This window comes from Triturus cristatus, chromosome 4_1 (assembly GCF_964204655.1).
Source record: "Triturus cristatus chromosome 4_1, aTriCri1.1, whole genome shotgun sequence".
Classification (NCBI taxonomy): domain Eukaryota; kingdom Metazoa; phylum Chordata; class Amphibia; order Caudata; family Salamandridae; genus Triturus; species Triturus cristatus.
In genome coordinates, this window is record NC_140585.1 from 454,435,875 (window position 1) to 454,459,905 (window position 24,031).

A 24,031-nucleotide genomic window follows, 5' to 3' on the forward strand; every position below is an offset into this window, starting at 1 on the left:
GGATCGTATCCTGCTTGAGGGCAGGACATACCAAAATTCGACAACCATGCTATTGCTATTTTCCCTGATTACACAAGGAAAGTCCAGGAGCAGTGTATGTTATTTGTGGGAGTCGAGCAGATGTTGCATGCTATGAACTTGAAGTGCATGTTGCTTTACCCCTCCAAATTGAAAGTTCTCTCCAACGGCACGGCACACATTTCGGAGCACCCGCAGGAGGTATGAGGTTGGTTGGAGGTGTGGGAGAGGATGTCGATCTGTGGATTGAGGGCCCAACGCCACTCCAGAGTGATGCAGGTCCTTGGTGCCTGGAGGGGCTGCTCCAGTGGGGGCTTGTAGGGATGGGGTGAGCCACTGGCTTTGCACAGCCATGTTACAAGAGGATGGTACCATGCAGGTGGTGGACACGGTGACCTTGCAGCAGGCGGTGGACACGGTGACCTTGCAGCAGGCTGGGTCAAGTTCACCTACTGCTGCCTTGGCCTCTATGGTGAATGACACTCCACTCTTCCCTATGGAAGTTATACCTGAGACTAAGCTTACTGCAGAGGGATGATCTTGATCGTAATGTTTTTGTCAAGTTATTGGTGTGAAGTGATCTATTGGGGGAACTGAGGGAGATGGGTGTGTCTCTGGGCAAGCACTGGCATCTGTATCTTGTCCAACTGACTCTTCTGAATACAAATTGTCTGCATTCTATTGGTGACCTACACTGGGTGGTGCTGTTCATGGCATGGACTTGTTTGTAATGCATTGTTTAACGCTCACCTTTTCTTACTGAGCTTGAGACTAAAACTCTGGTGTACTGTGGTGTGTGCTGTTACCTGCGCAGCTACTGGGCACCTAGGGGGCTGCGGAATGGACAGGAGCTGGGAGGGGGTCCTGAGTTGGGGTTCTTATTCAGTTTGGCTAGGTTGGGATATTGTATTGTCCTTGCACATGGTTAGGCTGGGCTAACATAACATGACAGTTCTACTAAGTATGTCCTGGAGTGGGAGGAAATGTTTGTGTTTTTGTGTTTCTATGGTGGTTGTTCAGTTTTTCATGCAGCGCTGTCGAAAGGTTATAGTGGCACAGGTAGAGGAATCTTACCATTCATCGACCTATCATACGAATGGGAGGTAGACTTAATATACTCACCTGGAATGAAGGGGGACTGGGAACCTACGTCCGAAGGTATAGGGCCTTCTCCTTCTTAAAGCATCAGACGGTAATATTGACTGTCTCCAGTAGACGCACCTTAACTATATGGAGAGTGATAAGGTGGCCAAGAAATAGAAAGAGCAGCTCTCTCATGGATTCTATTCAACAACTGGGTCACTGAGGCCACCCAGGCCAGCACTCACCTAAAGGAGTTGCACATAGAGGAAGGGGTACTGGTTTAATTGCAAAATCTAGATCAGGCTAACACAGCTCATGAGAAGGTTGAATTGAAGGTTCAGCCGAAAATAGCTGAAAAGTGGGACAAGCATGATTACACAACACAGGCCCCGCCTACATTGGTAGGGTGACAGGTCGGGTAGGTTGCTGGCCTGGCTGATCTGAAGGGAGAGGGGCCCACCACCCTTGATAGAACAGGATAGTGCGATGGCAGCCTCTCAGGAGGAGGTGGCGGCAGCCTTTCAGTGACATTTGGAGGGTATGCTCCCATAGCGCTTCATCGTTTTCGAGCTTTGCAGTCCTCTTTGTATATGCACCAGCTAGGACCAGTGGCAGCAGAAGAGCTGGATGGGGATGTTACACTGGAAGAGCTTAGGGCTGCCTTGTAATTATTACCCAAGAACAAAGCTCAAAGGGGGAATGGATTCCCAGTGGAATTCTATCCGGGTTAACAGTGGCACTGACTCAGTCCTTATTAGAAGTACTCTTGAAATCCAAGGAGAAGGGGAGGGGGGGGGGGGTTACTCCTTCCAAGCATGTGCGATGGCCATTATCATAAGGGGGAGAATTGGAATTGCCCCCCCCCCCCCGGCTTTGGTAACGTATATTAATTGACATCAAAATCTTATTAAAACTCTTGGCCAGTGCTCTGCACCTGGTGATGAATGGGCTGGTTCATGTAGACCATTGTGTCTTTATTCCTGGTCACAGTACGGCCTAAAATCTGATGCGACTTGCGTATGTGCTCCATGAGGTAGAAAACAGCCTGGAGGAAAGGGTGTTGGCCTCCATTGATAATAAAAAGGCGTTTGGTACAGTGGACTGGGGGTATCGGTTAGGGGTGATGAAGGCCATGGTGATTGGGCCACAATTTAAAGCCTGAACTCAGTTGTTATACACTGGCCCGGGTGAAGAGGGGACGATATAGATTGGAGAGGTGGAGCATAGAACGTGGCACACTGCAGGGATAACTGTGTCACCCCTTCTGTTTGCCCTGGCATGGCAATACAGGTACGTCTGGTTGTGAATGAATGGGGGATAGAACTAGGTATATCATCTCACTCCACACTGACAATGCGTTATTTCACCTCAAGGATCCTGGGATGTCTGTGGTGGTCTTATTGGAGCCACAGAGAGAGATTGGGGAGGTGTCCAGCCTTAAAATTAATAAAAGGAAGTTCTTTTTATTCCAGCAGGCGGCATTGGTTCGGGTGCCCAGGCAGCGGTTGCCAGACTTAGGATTGCGATGGGAGACTTATTATTTTTTTTATACCTGGGCATGAGTGTGGCACACACACACCCAAAAAGCAATTGCTAATAGTTTCCTTGTGGGCATCTGTGAGGTTCTGAAATTCCTAACCTGTATCACTCATGGTAAGAATAGCAGTGTCCAGAATGGTGTTTCTGCCGGTTTGTGATCCAGAATTCATTGTTCTCCCTGTGCACAGGTGTCTTCTGTCAGATCAGATTAATACTCTCCTCGCCTCGCTTATTTTGGAAGGGAAGATGAGTCGGGTGACTCGTCGGACATTAACGAGGGGATATGAGGATGCTAAACTCGGGGTCCTGAATTTGGAATATTATTACTATGTCTCCCACATGCAGCATGCGGCGATATGGATGGAGGAAGGGAACAGCTGGTAGAAGAATCTCCTGGTGGGTATGGTGGAGGGGACCTAACACCAAACGTTGTTGTTGGCAGGTTCATGTGCATCCTCCACTGTGCCCTATATGGTGCATCAGACTGCTGTAGTGTGGCAGAGATTGGTTACAATTGTGATCACAAGGTCCTCATTTCATAGGGAGTTGCAGCTGTGGATCTTGGCTTCACTCCGCCAGATGGAAGAGGTTATGTTACTTCAAGTTTGGCATGGGTGAGGTTGTTAGTTGGTTGGTGACCTGTATCTAAATTGCATGTTTATATCCTTTGAGGATGCACGGATTTGGATCGGGCTGGGACCTGAGCAATTTTTGCATTATGTGGGCATGACGGACCAGATTAGGGCTATTTAATGTCTTAATCTGCAGGGCGGTCTGCATTGGCTATACTTGGCATGCTATTGACACTGCGGGCTGGGCAACACCTTATCTCAATATATAAGGTGCTGCAGGCAGATACGACCAATGAGCCGCTGATAAGTGTGGAGTGTTTGGGAGGCAGATCTTGCGACTTTGTTCTCGGATGTGGACTTTGCCAGAATTTGTGTTGAAATCGGTGTCCAACAAATCCCAGTTCAAATTCATCTGTTTTGACTTTGTGCATCGTACTTGTATGACCCCCCCCCCCCCCTCCCCCCGTGGGGATGCACAGAATTAATCTAGAGTCTACTTCTACATGTCCCTGTTGTGGGACTGGAGAAGCAGACTTTATGCAATTGGCATAAGGCTTTCCGCAGGTGCGTAACTTCTTGGAGAGGGTAGTAGTCAGGCTAAATCGGGCTCCTACACTGACTTGTGCATTCACAACACAGCTTTGTCTGTTGGGAAACCTGATTTGCCCCAAGAACCACAAAATGACAAACCAGTTTCTGCAATTGGCATTGGTGTTGGCAAGGAGACGAGTAGCCATCCATGTATGGGGGCTAGGGCTCTCTCTGAAGGGCTACGGGTCCGAGATGTCTGAGTGCTCGGTGGCGGAGGAAACAGAAATGTGACTCACTTGCTTGAATGATAAACTACCAGTGAACTTTGAACCCTAGGGCATATTATGTCAAAAGGTTTTGGGGCTGGAGGGAGATGCCTTGGAGGAATGCTCAACAGACACTGAGGTGCAACTTTAGGGTCGCTATGTATAGGCAAGAGTGGGTGGTGGGATATGAATACGATATATATGTTTTGTGCTTGGATATAATTCTTGCCTCCACTGTTGTGCTTTGCAACTGTAATTGCTACCATGATATGTACTGAGATTCTCTGATGCTTTTGTTTGCAGCGCTGGTTGGTTGGAGGTTAATCATTTATAAAATGACAAATGTGCATGTTTGTATATTGTAATGAGGGTGGTTCAGAAATACAAGTTATTGATTTGTGTGGTTTTTCCTCGAACTATGGCACATCTACGTTGAGTGAAACTTGAGAGAATGGGTTTATCCTTTCCCAGGCCAAAATTAAGCATTATCACTGTTTGACATGCATACATGACTTTTGAGTGGGCAGAACTCCGACATGAGCAATTTGATTCCATCAAATAGAGAACTAATTCTAAGAGTTGATGGTCCCATCAAGCCATGTGGGGACATCTAGCCCTTTTTTGAGCTAAATATAAAATGCTGATGGTGTGCACATCAAGTATCATTAGTTATGTTTTTTTGCCTGTTTTAACTTGAGAAAACAGCGAAAATCTCTCGCAAGTTCTCCACTCCTTCCATACCATTGTTTGATGATATTAATTTTTAGACCTAGCCTGGGCAGTGAATATGCTGCTCTACGAGGCATGCTGTATTAGAGTATGGACTCTAAGCCCCGCCCACTCTCCGCCCAAATTTGTCATTGGCTTGTCATTGTCCTTCGTAAATGCTGTCTTCTGATTCGTTAATAGGCTCGTTAGTCCCTCCTTAGTACCGCCTTGTCTTCATTTGTAACCTCCCATGACGACTGGCCATTTACTTCTGTTACACAGTATGTCTTATTAAAGAAAATAGTGCTTACAGACTAAATGAGTTTCTGCTACTGCAAGCACGACATGCTTTCCTGCAACATTCAGTGCACCATGCACACACATTTTCCAAGAAGCCTGGGACACTGGCGGCCGCTTCTTTGAAATTAAATGGGTCTCACATTTACAAGAGTTTGTTATTGGCATTGTAAATGACAATGCCTTTTATTTATGTGTGTAAAGTATCAAAACAGATAAATAAAAGGCTTTGTCAATTACAATGCCAATAGATTAAACGCTCGCAAATACGAGACGTATTGCACTGCTGAAGTTTGATTATCTGTAAGGTAGAAGTTAGCTGAAGGATTTTTTGGTAGCTTTAGCAAGATTTAGTGTAATTCGGTTTGCAATGCTATAAAAATGTGAATCATTAATTTACAAGCACCAGGAAACTGGTATCAGTTCGCAAGTAAAACCAACTGAAACAAGAGTGACCGTCTTAGAGATGGTGGTCACTTCCGTGGTGCACAACTGTGAAGACGATCCAAGCAGCCATTGCTTCAAGCAGAAACAATGGATGCATTGTTTAGAGTACTTAACTCTGTTTTGCGACATGGTAAATAAGGTGTGAATGACAGAGGCCCGGTTCCTTGGTGCAACAGACCACTTTCTCCCTGGCCTGTCCCTCCCTATTTTTTAGCATTTGTTTTTTTCTGAGTGATGGCGGCACTGATATCCCGAATCGAAATGCGGACCGATGAAACTATAATTTTCGAAAAGATGTATCGAAAAAATTAACGTGAGCTGCAGTATGCTGGGACATTAGGGACCGGCATTGAAACACCACGTCATGTTTGCAAGACTGTTACTAATGCACCTTTTTAATGCTTTTTTGTGTGGCCTTACCAGGTGTTTACATCCTTATTGGTGCTGGTGCACTGATGATGCTGGTTGGTTTTCTGGGGTGCTGTGGTGCAATTCAGGAGTCGCAGTGCATGCTTGGCCTGGTAAGTGTCTTTGTAAAATTCTTACATGTAGGCTTGCTGTCAAAATGAACTGTGCAGCCTGTGTGGCACAAATGCGTGTACCCTTTTAAACCTTTAGTAGAGCCCCTGTGATACGCGTGTTTATTATTCAACACCTCATTTATTTGTCTGTTAGTATAGACTGTTTGGTGTTGACTACATTGACCCGTTTGTATTTAAATCAGATTACGGTTTTTGACGACATCCTGTGTAAGCACCTGGTGTAATCAACCTAATTTGCTGAAGTACGCTCACAGGGAATTTTAAGCAATTTAGTGCCTTATTCAGTAAAATCCGTGGGTGGTTGGGTGTTGTACAACAAGCAGTAGTGTTCTTGGATGTAAAGACCTCTGTGCATGATATTCTGTGTTTACGGTTTTGTGTGAATATATTTCTGTGAAGAAAATGGTCCCCAAACTAATCTCTTGCTCAATGAAACACAGCGAATGCATTATGGCACTTGATGGGAAACCAGGATCTGATAAAGGGTTTCCTCTGCCCTTCACCAGATGAGACTCCGACCTTGGTTTGCATTTGGTTCCCATGTAAACATCAGAAAAAGGTCTGTTTCAAGTCCTGTGTTAGTGGAAAAAGAGGCACCATGAATACTGGGGAAATCCAGAGTTGGTGGCCAGGAAATGTCTTGAGTCACTTGCATGTACAGAAGTTTTTAATTGCAAAGGGCTTCATAAGCTACAGCATTTCCACAAGTTTGTTGGATTCAGACATGCCTGTTGTAGAAATGTATAGAGTCCTAAAGAGAAGAAATTCCAGCGCAACCATGATCCAGAGCTGGGACTTATTTAGAGCTTCCTGTGAGAACCAACATATTCAGTCAAACTATCCCAGATTACGCCAGCTTGTCTCAATATCTCAAAGACTGGAAGGCTCATGTCCTGAACAGTCCGTGTTGTATGGCTATCAATATAGGTGATCACAATATTGAGATTAGACCCATTTAGTCCTGATCTGATAGAAGTTAAATTGTTATAGAACTTGATGGATAATATTATCAGAAAAAGTAGGCAACCCCTTGCTAACACTAGTTGGCATGCTTCATCAAAGGTGTTGCCCCCTCGTGAGCACTAGGTAAGTGCCCAATGAGATGATCAAGAGCTCTTGGAACTTTGTATGTGTAAAATGCATTAAGATGGAGTGAGTTTGACTTGATTTTGTTAGTGATTATGTAGTAACCATGCAGACGTGGGTCCCTTGCTCACTTTGCCACTGGAGTCAAGCTATCCTGGCTGATGACGGCTGATAGCCAGAAACCGGTCCCATGATGCTTGTTTCCGGTCCAGGGAAGACATGGCTTGGCAGTTCGGGCTGGACTGTTCCCATGAGGTACAGGGTCAGACTGATTTGCATATGGCCATGTCTGAACTGGGGTGGCGGAGTGAGCTAAAGAATGATGATGGATTAAACCTAGATCAGTTGACTGGGGTGAGTGCTTGCAATGTTCAACACTCCATCCAGCATCCCCTTTGGTTTTGCTATGTAATAACCATCCCTTGCATGACTTAAAGTAAGAGCGATGGGAGAGAATACGGTTAAGATATTCAACGCATACCTGTTAAGGTCAACCTGTTTCTACACTTGATGTGGTGCCTATCAGCATCCCTGTGCTTTCATCAGGACATAGTGAGATCATAAGTGACTGTTATCCACAGCTAATCAGTACTGGTGCCGATAAATATAAACCTGACGAGTCCATGTAAACCGCCTTTTTTGTGCTTACTCATAGCGATCAGGAGGTGGTACTGGTTGAGGCTCTTTAACAGATAGCCCTCTCATTACCCCTTGCATTTCATACAGCAAAAGCTCAAGAACCTGGCGTAACAAATCAGAGTTGGTGTGATGCTAGCAGAGTTTAAATAGCTAGGGCCATACAGCAAATCTAGAATGAGAACTAACAGCAAGCAGAAATGAGCGTCCACTGTCATGCAAAAGTGTGTGATTGTAGCTAAAACTCAAAAGAAGGGGGTGGGGGTGTTAAGGAGTATAGCAAAATGATGGTCCTGTCCAGCAAAAGTTTTGACCGGAGTACTTGTCTACCTTCATTTGGTAAAGCCAACAACACATTTATCTCAACCCCTCTAACTCTTCTTTTCCTCCCTCAGCTTTTTGGGAAAACAGACAAGGCATTAAGTGACTCTTATTGAGTTAAAGCTAGTGCAATATTCAGAAATTGAGAGCTTACGGTCGGTTTGTCTTGCCTTAGCATCGGGTCTAAAGCCCAAAAATGTAATTGCTGGAATCGGAGGTGAGGATGGGAAATGGCTCAAAAATGTGTATCCTGCAAAACCAGAAATGTGAGTTGTAACTGCCTGCTCAGGAATGCTAGTGACTTAAAGAACGAGGAGGAAGAGTAAAAAAAAAAGGGGGACAAGATGGATTACAAGACCTACTGTAGTACTCGTGAGACCAGTTTCTGCTTAAAATCTGTGGCAACCAATCCAATGGCCAAGAACAGCCTAGTAGGCGACAAGCTGGAAGACCACGTTTAAACAAAAGCAACTAAAACTACATGTCAATTGGAGCTTTGAGAAAAAATGAATGGCACTGTAAAAGACTAAAATTCCACCCCAGATTAGTTGAATATCAGAAGCAAAAAGCAACCTGCACAGTTTCCAGAAAGAGGAAAGGGGCATAAAGTCCTCTCTGTGAAGCAATATGTCTGAAATATTGCTCTTCGGTCTTTAGTTGCAGTAGTTGGTCATGTTAGAACCAATCGGCTTCTTGGATACCATTTTTTGCATCCCTTTTCACATTTAAAATGTGATAATGCGTTGATGTGATGGCATCTGAAGCAGGTCAGGAATATTCCACTGTTAATTTCCATTAATTAAAAGCTCACTTAAGATCCCTTAAATTCCTACAGCAACATCTGGACTAACCTAGTATGTTGGACTTCCATTGTGTTTATTATATTTTGTGCGAAAAGAACGATTGATGGATAGAATGTTGAACAGTGTCAAACATTCACCCCATTACAGAGATCTGGGCCTATATCCAACCAGGGAGGGCCTAGCCTGGCAGTTCGGGCTGGGGTGTTCCCATGACGCAGGGTCAAAACTGATTTGCATATGGTTTGGTCCAAACTGGGGTGGCATAGTGAACAAAAGAACAATAGATTAAACCCCGATCTGTGATTGGGGATGAGGTGGTTGAAATGTTTCAATACTCCATCCATCACCTTGTTGTGTTTGCTATTCTATTGGGTGGACAGTGTGCTTGTGGCAGGGTCATCAAAGTGAAAACCACTTCAGATCTTCCTGAAATAATAGATCAATCAACATTTGAAATCGTAGAAGAACTAGGCAATTAGTCTTTATAATCATGGGGCCTTTTCTGTTGCAGGTGATGGTACCTGACTTGTGTGGTGGACCTATTTTTTATTGGGACAACTGGGGAAACAAAGAACTGTAGAACATTTTGAATTTGTATCCATTTTTTTTTTTTAGCTTCCAAATTTTGGCCACTTGGGAACACCTTTTGCTAAATACCTCCTGAATCATATAATAATATGGGCAGTCTCAAATTAAGAGTTGTACAAATAACTATTCCTAAACTGAGTACTTTAGACAAGCATGGATGGTTTTCATACATATTTTTAATTCATTAGATTTAACTATATGAATTGAAGCATAGTACACAATGAAAAATCTCATGTTGCAGCTCATTTGTTGGCTTTAGGTATTGAGTGTTTTTGGACAACCAACACACTATAAATCCGAGCAATCCGATGCAAAAATGACAGATGAAAATATGTCAAAATTAAAAACAAAAATATTTTTTTTAACAGTTAGTTTCTCTGAAAAACCATGAACATTCTACACAAATGTCCCTTGTTAAACTAAGTTATGTAGTTTTTAAAAGTGTTCAGCTTTTCGGCTTCACCAATGGGTCACGTAAGTTTAAACCACAAAAATAATAGAAACAATGGAAAGTTGAATGCCACTTAAAACAACAAAAAAAACACAATTGACCATTTTTTGCATTTTCGTTTTTCTTTCTTTTTTCCCCCCCAACTTTTTCCTGAAAGATGGGAAGATGGTGTTCTTAGTACAGCAACCCTTTTGTTGATGCAATTTTTAGAAAAAAAATAACTTTCTACTTAGACCATTTTCCCCCCAAAATAATTTTTGCTATTTGTACTATTTTCTAGATTTACTCCACAATAATCCACAAACCCAGGGTACCTTAAAATCCCCAACTTGTGCGGGGAAACAAAGTACGTAAATGTGACCTGGAAACGTTTTATGGAGCAATACCTTCTGAAGATGTAAGCGTGAATCCTCACAAACCTAGATAACAGGGCTTGTCACTGGTGATGGTGGACTGTGGGGGAGGGGGTTTAGCAGCTGAGGGATTACTGAGTGCACTGTAGAAATGAGATTCCTGATAAAATCCATCCTGAGACCTGAAGATGCATTGATAATTCGGCCGGATGGGACACCTTTGGTGGCTTTCATCTTTATACACTTAAACAATGTGTAATTAAAGCTGGTAAACCGGATGAAGTTCAACAGAAGTGGATTTATGTAAAGTTGTTTTAGTATCTACGAGAATAACGTCCTATCCACACAATGTCCGCAGCAATTGACCTGTGGGAATTCTAAGGACACTTGAACACGATGGAAGCTCTAGAACCAAGAACCTTTTTGCACAGAACACAATGACATGCAGGTCATTACACACCTTCCACCTTCACACTAGAAGAGCAAAGAAAAAGATCAGGAAGAAGAGGAAAGTTAAGAAAGAAAGAGAAGCAAAATAACATTAACGTAGAACATAATCCTGCAGTTTCACCGGAATCTTTCCAGCGCGAGAACTCCTTCGCAAAGCAGGCAATTCTTTGGAAAGATCAATCAACCCAGGGTGAATTTTGCTGCGCATGGGAGCAATTCTGTTCAAGTTGCAGATGCGACCATCTTCCAACTTAACAGCATTCTGAAAAAGTTTCTTTACCACATAACTAGAGGAGAATTTAGAGACTCCAGCACACCTCTGCGGAAGACTTATGCGCACCCTGTCTCCTACTTTCACACAAGTGTGAGGGACAGCGTGTCAAAATACTCTTTCCTTTTTGCAATCTTTAAATCTTGCCCTGCTTGCCAGAACTTTACACCAGGACCCACGCCAGAGGAAACTATGATAGGACCTTCAGTAGGACAAGCATCCAAATTAACACCCGCACTTTTGTCTCTCATCCATGCTTGAAAAATCAGGGTATTGGGCTTCCGCCCACAAAAGAGCTCAAAGGGAACTTTACTTGTGGTAGAATGAGGGGTGAGACGGTAGATGGTCATTTGTTCCACAACCTCAGACTTCCAGTCTTTCTTTTGAGCTTTGCCTAGTTGGATGGATTTTTTTTAACACTTGGTTAAACCTTTCCACCATGCCATTGGTTTCGGAATGGTAGAGGATGCACCGCTTATGTTTTACCCCCTTTTTTGACAAACTCCTCCATCTGTCTCGAGACCTGTTGGACCCCATTGTCGGTAAGAAGACAGTCAGAGAATCCCTCTTGGGAGAAGATTTCATCAAGGAACTTGGTGACGTCCTTAGTTTCAATACTGTGAGTGATCTTAATCTTCGGCCACCTGGAAAACATGTCCATTAATACTAGAACATATGACTGACCGGAGCTACTAGTAATGGGACCCAAAAGATCCAGAGCCACATCTTGTCAACAACGAACAGGAGCCTCACGCTCAACCATAGGTTGAACTCTAATATTATAGACCTTGTCAGAGGCATTACACTCAGAACAATCTCTCACCATGCGCTCAACTAAGAGATCAATTCCTGGCCACCAAAAGTGCAAACAAATCCTTTCTTTTGTCTTGGAAATGCCCTGGTGCCCCTGATGTGCTTCTTGCACAATTTTAAGTCTGATAGGGAGGGGTGGAACCAGCTTGGTACCTCTCCAAAGCAACCCGGGGGAGGCAGACCGCTCATGACGCACATTCCAAAACTTCCGTGTCTCCTCACTCAAGCTTTTAATGCCACCTCCCTAACCATTAATCACTAACTTGCAAACCTCGAATAATGGAATCGCTTTAAATGGCAGACTTCCACTCTCCCTCAAGACTCCAGCTGTGACCCCACACACTTTATAATCTTCGGACTCCCACGAGTCCCTAGAGACGCCAAGGGTGTGAATAGGTGCAAAAACAACAATTGATGGACAGAATGCAGAACAATGTCATACATTCACCCCAGTAGAGATCTGGGCCTAAATCCATCGTTTTTTTGCTCACCATGCCATTCCAGTTTGAACCCAGCCATATGCAAATCAGTCTTGACCCTGTGCCCCATGGGAACAGTCCAGCCCGAACTGCCAAGCCAGGTCCTCCCTGGACTGGAAACAAGCATCCTAGGACCGGTTTCGGGCTTTCAGCCCTCATCAGCCAGGATAGCTTGATTCCAGTGGCATGGAGAGCAAGGGACTCACGTCTGAGCATACCCTTCCCACTCGGGGTGACAAATGCAAAAACAACAATTGATGGACAGAATGCAGAACAATGTCATACATTCACCCCAGTACAGAGATCTGGGCCTAAATCCATCGTTTTTTTGCTCACCATGCCATTCCAGTTTGAACCCAGCCATATGCAAATCAGTCTTGACCCTGTGTGAATAGGGTCACTCCTGACAAGGCGGGAAAGACAATTGGAGACCTTGTTCTGAGCACCAGGAATGTGATTTACGACATAATCATAGTCCTGGAGTGCGACAATCCACCTGGCGATTCTTGAGGATACAGCATCAAGACTCTTTTTAGTGAACAAATCCTTCAAAGGTTTGTGGTCACACTGTACTGTGAATGAACTTCCCCAGAGAAATTTTTAAAGTTTCGTAATAGCCCGAAAGATGCAAAGGGTTTCTTTCTCTATGACAGTGTATTGTATTTCAGGCCCCACCAGTGCTCGCGACAAAAACATGACCGTTATTTCCTGACCATCCTTCACTTGTTTAAGAACAGCCCTGAGACCCTTGGAGCTAGCATCAGTGATGAGGATGGAAATAGCGGAAGTGTCAAAACTCTTGAAAGAGGGAGCCTCACTCAAAGCCCCCTCTATGTCATCAAATACTGCTTGGAATTGTGGTGACCAAATGAACCTCGCAGCCTTCTTGAGAAGAGCCCTAAGGGTGAAAGTGCGAGAAGCAAATTGTGTAACAAACTTGTAATATTCGGCCATGCCGAGAAAGGGGACTAACTCATTCCTGGATTGGGGCACAGGAAGGTTCTCAATGGTCGTCACTAAATGATCTCTAGGTTTGACACCCTCTTTAGCTAATTTGTGCCCCAAATAGTCAATTTCTGTGAGGTTAAATCTACGTTTGTCCTCGCGTAGGGTCAAACCGCGAGACTTGAAGCGCTTCAGAACAGTCTCTCCATGTAACTCTTGTGAAGAACCATATACCAGTACATTATCTTGGTAAATCTTGGCACCAGGTAACCCATGTAAAACCTCTTCCATAGCTCTCTGGAATACAGAGGCTGCACAATTCAGTCCGAAAGGAAGTTGTGTAAATTTGAAAGTGCCAAAAGGTGTTGTAAATGCAGTGAGGTTGATCGAGTTAGGGTCAATTTTAATCTGGTGATTCGCTGCCCTGAGATTCAATGTGGAGAAGACTTCAGCTCCGCCTAATTGCGTCAGCATTTCTGCAATATTTGGGAGAGGATATTTGTCAGCTACGACAGCATGATTGAGTGCGCACAAGTCCACACAAAGCCTCACCTCTCCAGAGGCTTTACGTGCAAGTACCACGGGAGCCAACCACTCACTCGCCTCAGTTTTGACAATAATTCCTTCTTTTAGTAACTTCTGCAGTTCTTTCTGCATGGACTCCCTCATGGCTAATGGTACACTACACACCTTGCAAGTAACAGGGATGGCATCAGGTTTCAAAGAAATCTTATGCGTATAACCAGACAGTCAACCTAGTTTTTCATTGAGAACTTGTTTGAATTCACTCCGTAGATCGTCGACTTGAACAACCTTGGATGGTTTGGGTGTACTAAGAGGATCAAGGGGGATGGACACAGGTCTTCAAGACAATACAAGAATCCCTACCAGGAATTAACATGACTCCCAGATCTGCCTGGTGAACCCAACTTATTATACTGTCACCCCTGGAGGAGATGTAGATTTTTCCAGCAGTAAGTTTATTCTTGTATTCTATGTCCCCCTCAAAGTATCCAAACAACTTGTTAGGTTGATCACCATAAGCAAACTGCCTAATGTCAGGCTTGAACACCTTCACCTTACCCAATAAAGTTGAGTCTCAGGCACTAGAGTTATTTTTGCACCGGAGTCAAAGAGCATTTTAACTGGATGACCATTTAGTTGGACACTGTCAATGGAATTTTTGCATGTGTTCAAATAAGCTTGAGTCGCGACCTCTCCACAATGTAACTCATCCTGGTCAGTCAGAATCATTTTGAATCCACACTTCCTTCACTCGCTTGTTCTTCTTAAATTTAGACACTCTGCAGGCTTTCTCTACGTGACCAACTCTGCCACATTTGAGACATTTTGCAGTCAAAGCAGGGCATGACTTGTCATTGGCCAGATGACCAGGACTATCACAGCGGTAACATTTCCCAGTAAAAGGTTTTTATACACCATGAAGACTGAGATTCATTTTGCTTAAAAGTCTTGGGCTGAGACTCATTTTGCTTAAATGTCTTAGGCTTAGTTACAACTTGCACTTTATCTTTAGTTATGTTAAGAGTGCCGTTTTTTTTTTTTCATGACTGCCACGCAAGCAAGGGAATGCTCAATGCGTTTTGCGATTAAGATGACTTCATCAAGTTTGGGGGCGTCCTTTTGCCACAGTTCATCTTTTACCTTTTCTATTGCGCAACCCAGCATAAATCGGTCACTGATACGTTCTTCAAGTGCGCCTTGAAATTTACATGTGGAGGCTAGCTTGCGCAATTGGGTAACATAAACCTCGATGGACTCTTTAGGTTGTTGTAGAAGTTTCCCAACGTGATAACGTTCTAGTATAGTGCTGACCTTGGGGAGATAATGTTTGTCAAGTTTCTTCAAGCAGATTTCAAATTCATTGTGGCTGTTGGATTCAGTGTCATCAAGGTCAGGTAGATGTTCGAAAACTTCTTGCCCCTCGGAGCCTAGGCAGTGTAAAAGAGAGGCTGACTTCCGTTCTGCACTTACTGACACTCCGCACACCCTAGCGTAGTTGAGGAAGACTTTCTTCCATTTTGACCAGCGGATGGAAGGCTCGCCTGGATTTGATAGAAAGAAGGGTGGAGGAGTGACTTTTTGCATATTGGCGAAAGGTGTGCCAGTCACCGAAGAAAGTAGAGTGATTAACACATCAAGAATGACTGTTTGACACTGTAACATTAGTAGCGCAGTGTTGGACCTAGAGTCCTAGGGTAGCTTGGCTCAGGTAGAAAGGCTTTACTCCAGATTTACATGTCGTGCTTGCATCACACTCACTTCACACTCACTTCACACTGCAGCGTTCCACCACTAAAAATGACGCTACACCAAATAATTAGAAAAGGTAGAAAAGTTTAATCTTTCCTTATCGAATGAAGTCAATCAATTTCTATCCAATGCATGTCAGGTTCAAAACAGATCATTGTGTCCAAATTAGCAGTACTATTCTACTTCAGACTGGCAGGAAATTAAGTGCGCCACTTGGTGAACCAATCCAGCACAGTAAACTCAATAGCGCATTGAATAAAGTCGCCAAACGTAGCGCTCCACATAACATTTACATTGCACTGAAAATCAGGTGATTACATTAAGCGCTGCACGTAGCATACACGATGCGCGTCAAATCAGGTCATCATATTTAAACACTACTTCAGAACTCACAATGCGCTTGAAATCAGGTTGTTACATTAAACACTATACTTTAGAACTCACAATGCGCTTGATCAGGTTTTTACATTAAGCGCTATACTTAGAACTCACAATGTGCTTGAGATCAGGTTTTTACATTAAGCACTATACAAGGCTCTTCAATTCTGTAATACTTTGATGCATAAAATATAATCTTATATATGCTCACGACGCCTGGCTGGTCTTCGCAGCATATAACATGGCTTTCCCGTGAAGCAGGAAAACTGGTCTATCAGGACATCAACTGACATTCATTTAACAACCTCCTGTATACCCCCAAAATGCCCGGCTTACTATGTGAGTACCACGTCTTCCTCAGGGGGAGCTTTGAGGGTCACGAGCCGAGTTCTTCTCTCTGCAGAGCAGTGGGGGCTCTCCGTACTCGAGGTGAGATCCCCCCAGGGGAGGGGCGAGTCCAGGGCCTCTTGCGGGATTTTTCAGCCGGTTGAGGACTCGCTCCTCAGAGCTCCACACACTGGCAGGCCCCACTCTCTGACAGTGTCCTGGGGGTGGCAACGCCTACATGGAGTCGTCCTCGGGACACAACACCCTCCAAGGCCAGGCACTAATACACTCGGACTCAGTGACTGTCGGGAGGCGCGCCCGCAGCTGCCAGAAGCAGCGTGGCCTGCGGGGGCGCGGCGCTCCTCACACAATCGACAATGGTGGGGGCGGCGCTCCTGAGTCCGCCCCCGGCACGTGATACGAGGAGTGTGGCTTCAAGGCCTGAAGCGGCCTTCTTTTCCTGGGGCGCGGCCTCCTCACACAGTCGGGCAACGGCGGGGGCGGCGCTCCACAGCCCGCCCCCCTGTATGTGATCTGAGTGATGCCCGCTTCCCTTCCCCTGCGGTGGCTTTCTCACACTTCTGGGCTGTGCGATCGTATCCAAGCACAATGGGGCCCCGGTCTTCCTCACGGGCCCCCAGGTGACAGTAGGAGCGAACTTCTAACCCCTGGGCTGCGGCGGTGAGTGTTTCTTGATGGGGTCTCAGTACAGGGGTGGCCAAAATTAAGGGGGGGGTGATCTGCACTCAGGGCAGTCGAATCGGTCAGCCAATTTCCTGGATCTATGGTGAAGATCCTCTTCCCGTTCAGTCAAGAGTAGTGGTCAGTCACTGAATCTGGATTATTCCAGATTCCAGGCAACAGCAGGGAGGTGGAGGATGTGGCCAAAGATGGTGACTCTTTACCCTGTCTCCCTTCAGGGGTCCTGACTAAACAAGAGCGCATAGGGTTAATGTGACCCCAGAGTCAGTGGTTGTGGGCAGGGTCAGGTCAAGAGGTCGAGGGTGGTATCAGCCGAGGGGGAAGAAAAAGCAGACCCGACGAACTGTCAATTTCCCTCTCTAGCGCATCCACCTCCCCACTCAGGTGCCTTTCTCCTGTCTACCTCACAGCCCACCTTCTTCTACCAAATGGCCGACGCACCTCACCTCTATTTATAGCCTGGGCCCTGACTAGCCAGAGTGGTCCAGAAGGTTCTGGAACCCCTCATGACAGTCTATGGCCCAGGCTCTGAGGCGACAGTTCAGTCCACCATTTTGTGGAGGAGCTCTCTCCCTCCCTCCATTTTAGAGAAGCACCTTGCGCCTCACCCTCAATTAGTGAAAATGGGGCACCCAGAGCCTCTACGTCAACACCCAAAAAAAACTAATGGACAGAAAAATTAGAGGGCAAAAGGGTAAAGGAAAAAAAATGAGGAGGTAATAGCCAAAGGCTGGCAGGTCTAACACGCAGGTACATATGAAATGGTGTGCCCATCACCGTGAAGCTCAAAGAAAATTAGCGGATTGTGAGGAACAAGTAGGAATGGAAGTAGGAGGCAGGCAGTATAAAGAGCTGTGCCTATCACCGTGCAAAACAAGGTAAATGTGAATTGGATATGATCAGAAATACAAATGGAAGTAGAAGACAGGCAGTATGCCAAACTGTGCCCGTCAGCATGAAATACAAGGTATGTGAATTAGATATCAACAAGGAATTGCGACCATGTGACACGATGTGTAAGGTGTCGTAATGAAATGCTGTGCTCATCAGCATTACAGGCCTCATTAAAATGTAATTAAATACTGTGCCCATCAGCGTGAGAAGAACTTTGTTATAATTAAATTAAAGTAACTCAAAGATAAGCTGTGCTCATGAGCATTAGATGAGCTTGGTCACAATATAAATAAAGGGTGTGTCCATCAGCGTGAAAAGATCCTCGTTATAATTTAAACAATGCTGTGCCCATCAGTGTAAAACTGGCCTTATTATAGCCTCATAGCCCGCCGTAGCGGGCTATACCGGCTGTTAAAGGCCTGCTGCAGCGTTGAAGGCCCGAGCCGAAGGCGAGGGACTTTAACAAAGCAGAGGGACTTTAACCCCTTTGCCGCGGCAGGAATTCTGCCGTGGCGCTGGGGGGGGTTTGGGAGGCAGCGCGGTGGCGCTGTGCTCGTGACGGAACCGCTCCGTCACGAGCCACGGTTGAGCTGTGCTCATGACGGAGTGGTTCCGTCACGACTCCGCCCACTGCACTAATTGCCCGCACAGGCGGGGAATAAGCGCCGCGTGGGCGGAGCGGCCGCCAACGGCCGTAGCATGACGGAACCACTCCGTCATGAGCACAGCGCAACCGTGGCTCATGACGGAGTGGTTCAGTCATGAGCGGGGAAGGGGTTAAAAGCCGGTATAGCCCTGCTACAGAGGGCTATAAGGCTATTAGAACATTCTGCCACTAGAGGGCAGAATGTTCCAACAAAACCAAGCCTTCAGGGAGCGCGAGGGGATTGAAATCCCCCTCAGGCTACCTGAAGTCTTTGTTCACAGTCGGAGCTGTGAACAAAGACACATTGGAATGTTGGTGCTCCGGGTTTATACCAGCCATTATAAGCCCGGAGCACTCCATTGTTTTCAATGGAGCTCCCAACATGCCAATGTTCTAATATAAATTAAATAGCTGCTGTGCTCGTAAAATGGACCTAGTTATAATTTAAACAATGCTGAGCCAATCAGCGTAAAACGGGCTTTCTCATATATTAAATAGACGCTGTGCCCATCAGCTTGTGGCAGGGCTCGCTTTTCCAGAAGGATGTTCAAAAGTAGAACAAAGTGAGAGGTGACGCCAACAACAGTTTATCAACAGTCTAAGGAAAGCGAAACAAGTACCGCAGGAGCCTGTAGGAGATTAATGGCTATGCGCCAAACTGGATTTCAGTGCGGAGTGAGAGCGGCGTTCAATGTTGCTTAGCAACGCTCTGAGTTTACATCAAGCTTCCCGTATGAAAACGTCGGGCGCTGCCGCTGTTGCGTAAGTCAAAGGCTGCTAGGGAGCGTCAGACTTGTAGGCGTCATCAAAGCAAGGGGCCGAGATTCGGAATATGCGGGAGTTGATAGTCTCGAAATTTCCTCGAGAGGAACGGTGATCTCTAAGTCTTTAAATTTTAAAATTAAATTGCCGAGCAGTCCAGAAAACAAATAGTTCACAGTACCGTAGTCTTGATTGAAGATGGAATAAGGTAATCTTACGCCAAAGTGAGGTACTCGAAGTGTGTTCGGGCGTCTTTAGATGAAAGTCAGCAAGAGGGCAGCTGAGGGTTTGGCTCAGGATTGTCGCCAGTGTAATAAAGCTGGTACACCGGATGAAGTTCAACAGAAGTATATTTTTTTAAAAAGTTGTCCGAGTATCTACGAGAATGTCCTATCCACACAGCGCCAGCAGCAAATGACCTGTGGGAATTCTAAGGACGCTTGAACACGATGGAAGCTCTAGAACCAAGAACCCTTTTGCACAGAACACAATGACACGCAGGTCATTACACACTGACTTAAGATACATATTTGAGACAAGCCTTTGACAAAGGATTGTTGGCTGACCCTTCGAAGAAGCTGCGGTAAAGATTATACAGAGGGATCTTGAATGCCACATAAAACGACCTCAGTGGTAGTTTTTAGGCTGCAATATAAATGTTTGTTGCCATACCACGGACTTCTGCTTAAGAAGGAAGCTTGCACAAGTAGAGACTAACTTTTGCTTATTACAGGAACTAAAATTCTGGTTCATCTGTGTTCAGGGTTTAATACTATTCCGCAAAGTTGGGAAAGTCAAGAGATCAAGCTCATGTGCAATCTGTTTTCACCAGAAAGTTTTGCACGATTTTGCAAATCTGCGTTGTACACTTGTGAACACGGCAAAATAAAACCTAATTCAATATATTGACATGCATATGCAGACCAGGGAGTTATACCTTTATTTACACCACTTGGAAAAGGCACCAGTGCAGTATGAAGCGCTACATCCAGCAGTTTATTTCATTATACCATATTCTACTACAATTATAGACTCTTCTTGGCATTCTTAAAGAATGTATTATTTCACATTTCATTTCCTCTTCTAAAACACTATTTTAGAAGAGGCAGAAGGACACATTGACCAGACTCCCATACACGAAGTGCTTGGTTATGACTAATAATTGTCCTCTATCAGAAATCTCTACTAAATACCTCAACATTTCTTTAGTATTTTCAAGAAATTAATATTCATTGGAAAAAGTTGCTAATTTTCCAAAGAACATGCCACTTCCTGTGGAGGCTTAAAACGAAATTGTCCTGCAACATTACTCCTTGTAATTTCTTAAGGCCCGAAGGTAACTGGTCACTTCTGGTGATGTAATCATAGGGTCAAAGTGTGTGATGTCACTTAGGCCATGCCTGGTATTTTTGGTAAATCAATTTCCGTGCGGTGACTGTATAGTCCTGTCTAGCGAATTGTATCAAAAACTGTCCCTAATGAACAAAATGTGTACCTGACAGCCATGTAGGTCTTGTTGAGACAACTGGTTGTGCAACTGAACTGAAACTTTTAGGTGTTGATGTATTACATTGATTATTTAATATTATAGGACACTTATGACACTACAGTTACAGGATATACATTTTGAGTTGTATTGAAGAAAAAGGATTTCATTATTGGCCTGGTTCCCAGTCACTGGATTTATTTCCAGTTTGTACCATTTCTGATACCTCTAATTCTATTGTAAAGTTGAATGCTTTTTGTTCACCAGTGTACATTTGTTTGTTTACTGCTAACCTAAATGATTAAGAACCGACCACTTAACTTCTCATTTTGTTTTCCAGTTTTTTGCCTTCCTCTTGGTTATTTTTGCCATTGAAATTGCAGCTGGCATTTGGGGATTTGCAAATAAAGACAAGGTAGGTTATCCAATAATATATTTGCCTTAAATTTGGTATTTGACTGTGCTGCGTAACGCACATACAAAATGCAATGTTTTTTTCCCTAGTGCTAGAGGCGAAGCATTATTAGTTTTAAATGTCTATAATAAGCTACTGTATGCAAACGGGCTAGTTGACCAGTTAGTTGAGACTGTAAAGTGCATTATTTTCACGATTTACTATGTGCTAAGATACTGCATCTACGTGTATGTCAGAGCACCTTCTGTTGTCGATTAATCTTAATTTCTCTGCACGAAGACCGAGGGTGTAGGTACCCCAGGTCTATAAATCTCAACTGATCTGGAACTCATTAAGCGATTTGAGGTGCTGCTTGGCTCACTCCCGAAAAAGAGTTTGATTCTGAGACTCTCCTCCCTTAATACTGCCTTCATTATCTTCTGAGTCTTTTGCTACAGGAGATGGCCTTTACCACTCGTGTTTTACCATGCAAGACCTTTACCATGCTTGTTTTACCACACAAGGCCTTTACTAAGCAGGCCTTTAGCGCACATGACTTAACAACAACATGGGAAGTGTGTGTGTGTGTGTGTGTGCGTGTGTGTGTGTGTATATATATATATAATATAAATTGATAATGGCTCAAGACCACAGGCTTGTGGTCGAAATGCGTCATCCTGACATGCTAAGACAATTAATCTTCTTTATTGCATCTTTAACTGGAGTCTGTGCCCTTGTTTGGCCCACTGAGGTGGTTAGTTGGGGATCCTGGTTTTATATATATATATATATATATATATATATATATATATATATAATGTTTCAGCACTCAAATAGTAATTATGTTGGGTATAAATGCATTTAAATTCAGCATCAGTTAGCATTCCAATACACTGCAACAGTCTCCTTAACAGCATAGCATCCAACATGTAATTAATGCATATGGGGAAGAAATCTTTATCCAAATGTTCTTTATTCGTAATCTTCTTTAAAAGTACATATATGTAAGGGCTTTCTTAGAGTTTGGTGTGGGTAAGGGATATGGGTGGTAAAAGTATTTTTAGGGTTTAGTGGTGGCTAAGAGTATTGAGTCGTGGGGGTTGTTTAGGGGTTTCTAGAGGAATACGTGTATGTATGTGTGTGTGAGATATATAGATATTTCAGCAAATTATGAATAACGCCGCATTCTTGAAAGGAAAGTTTGGTGGTGGCGGTGGTGATACGGCGATATTTGTACTGACAAAAATTGAACAGAAACTTGCCTTTTAAGAGTGAGGTGTTATTCATAATTTGGTTTCGGGGGGACTCCATCCTCTGTCGGCACAAAGTGTGGAAAGCGCGCACTGCGGATGAACTGAATATATATTCACTTACCTGATGTATAATTACCATTTTGTGGTAAAGGCAATGCATTGTAAAGGCATTTCTTGTGAAGTCCTACAACCTTTTGCCGCTGTTGACCTGGGGCCTTACCTTGGTGTTGGACCAAAAACTGATCAAAATTCAAGTCAGACTTATTGGCCTTGCCAATGCCTGTTTGCTACTTGCCACATCCGCAGTCTTCTATTTATTTTTTTTACTTAAAATTGAAACACAGATCTGAATAGTGAGCTGCTCGCTGGTGGATTCTCTGTAAAGTTCGATAAAAAAAGGTCCCACCTATCAGAAATACTTTGACAATGTCTGTGAAACCCATAGCTGTTATGTCACCTCTTCGTCATGAATGGAATTCATTTATCTTCTAATACGAACTGCAATTTGTAGAAGTAGGAAGGGGTAATTTAATATGGAATCTGTGCCCCGATGCTTTTTGTCGTTCACACTGCTGTAGGAGCGTGTCATTTGAAGCCAAAACAGGTTTCGAGAAAACTCCTTTATCTTCATCAGACCCAACAATAACTAATGAAAGTAAATATTGTTGCTTTGCTTTATTTTATTATAATGTGAATAGTTTGTGCTAAATTAACAAACCAGACTGCAATATTTCCTGTACAATTGCAGGCTATTGTATTTTTTAGTGATGGCCTTCTCACAAAACAGTGCCGCCTGTTATAACAAATGATGGTTTATTTTATGCTTTATTCTAAGATGTTATGTAGTTTTTGAAGTTGATTAAATTACTTAAATATGTGTACTTTAATTTGTAGATCATAAATGAAGTACAGGGCTTCTATACTGAAACCTATAAAGAGTACTTACTAAAGAAAGAAGATTCTCTGAAGGAGACACTGAGAGCACTACAGTTTGCAGTAAGTATTTTAAATCCATTATTTTCACCAAAATCTATTTGAATTCCATTTGTTACGGGTTGGGCTCCAGGGTGTCGGAGTGTTGACCTGAGGATTTTGAGTGATTTTTAGTTATCAAGTAGCTGAAGGTGAGTATTCCTTTCCACAAAGGGTTATTGCTGTAGTCGCAACAGACCAAGGTTCATCCGAAGACACCTTAAACTCCAGTGAACGGAGAGGGAACAAGTACATATATGTATGTATGTGTGTATGTATATATATATATATATATATATATATATTTCACTGAAAAAAACATACGTTTCAGGCCTGATATAGTTAGGAAATAACATTTTAAAAAAAACCTTGGAAATTTACTGAAAAAACAATAGGTTTTAGGGGTGTTATAGTTACCTGGATTTTCCTTCGAACAAAACCATTGAAATTCCTCCAATATAGTTAGTTGTACTAACTACATCTCGCGCGTCCGCAATCCACTGCTGATGTCACATATTACATCATTCATGACATGGTCCGTGACATCACTCATGACATCATCCAGGTGACAATCAGATACACCTCATCATCATGTAGCCCCTCTTCCTTTTCTATTTTTGTTGGCCCTGGGGACCCCATCCCCCAGGGCCTGACCCTAATTTTATATATGAAAAAAAAAAATCGCAAGGGGGGGCCACGTGGCCCCCCTCCCGGGCCACTTCTGGCCCCGAGGACCCCATCCCC

General features: G+C 43.9%; 1 protein-coding gene across 2 annotated transcripts in view; it reads left to right on the forward strand.

The window, feature by feature from the left end:
• CD9 (CD9 molecule) overlaps positions 1 to 24,031 on the forward strand; it is a 192,521-nt gene that overhangs the window by 106,661 nt on the left and 61,829 nt on the right. For both annotated transcript variants that reach the window (XM_085652612.1, XM_085652613.1), the window contains exons 3-5: positions 5,885 to 5,982; positions 21,009 to 21,083; positions 23,210 to 23,311. In XM_085652612.1, coding sequence (XP_085508738.1) covers positions 5,885 to 5,982; positions 21,009 to 21,083; positions 23,210 to 23,311 — 275 coding nt within the window. The remainder of the gene's footprint in view (positions 1 to 5,884; positions 5,983 to 21,008; positions 21,084 to 23,209; positions 23,312 to 24,031) is intronic.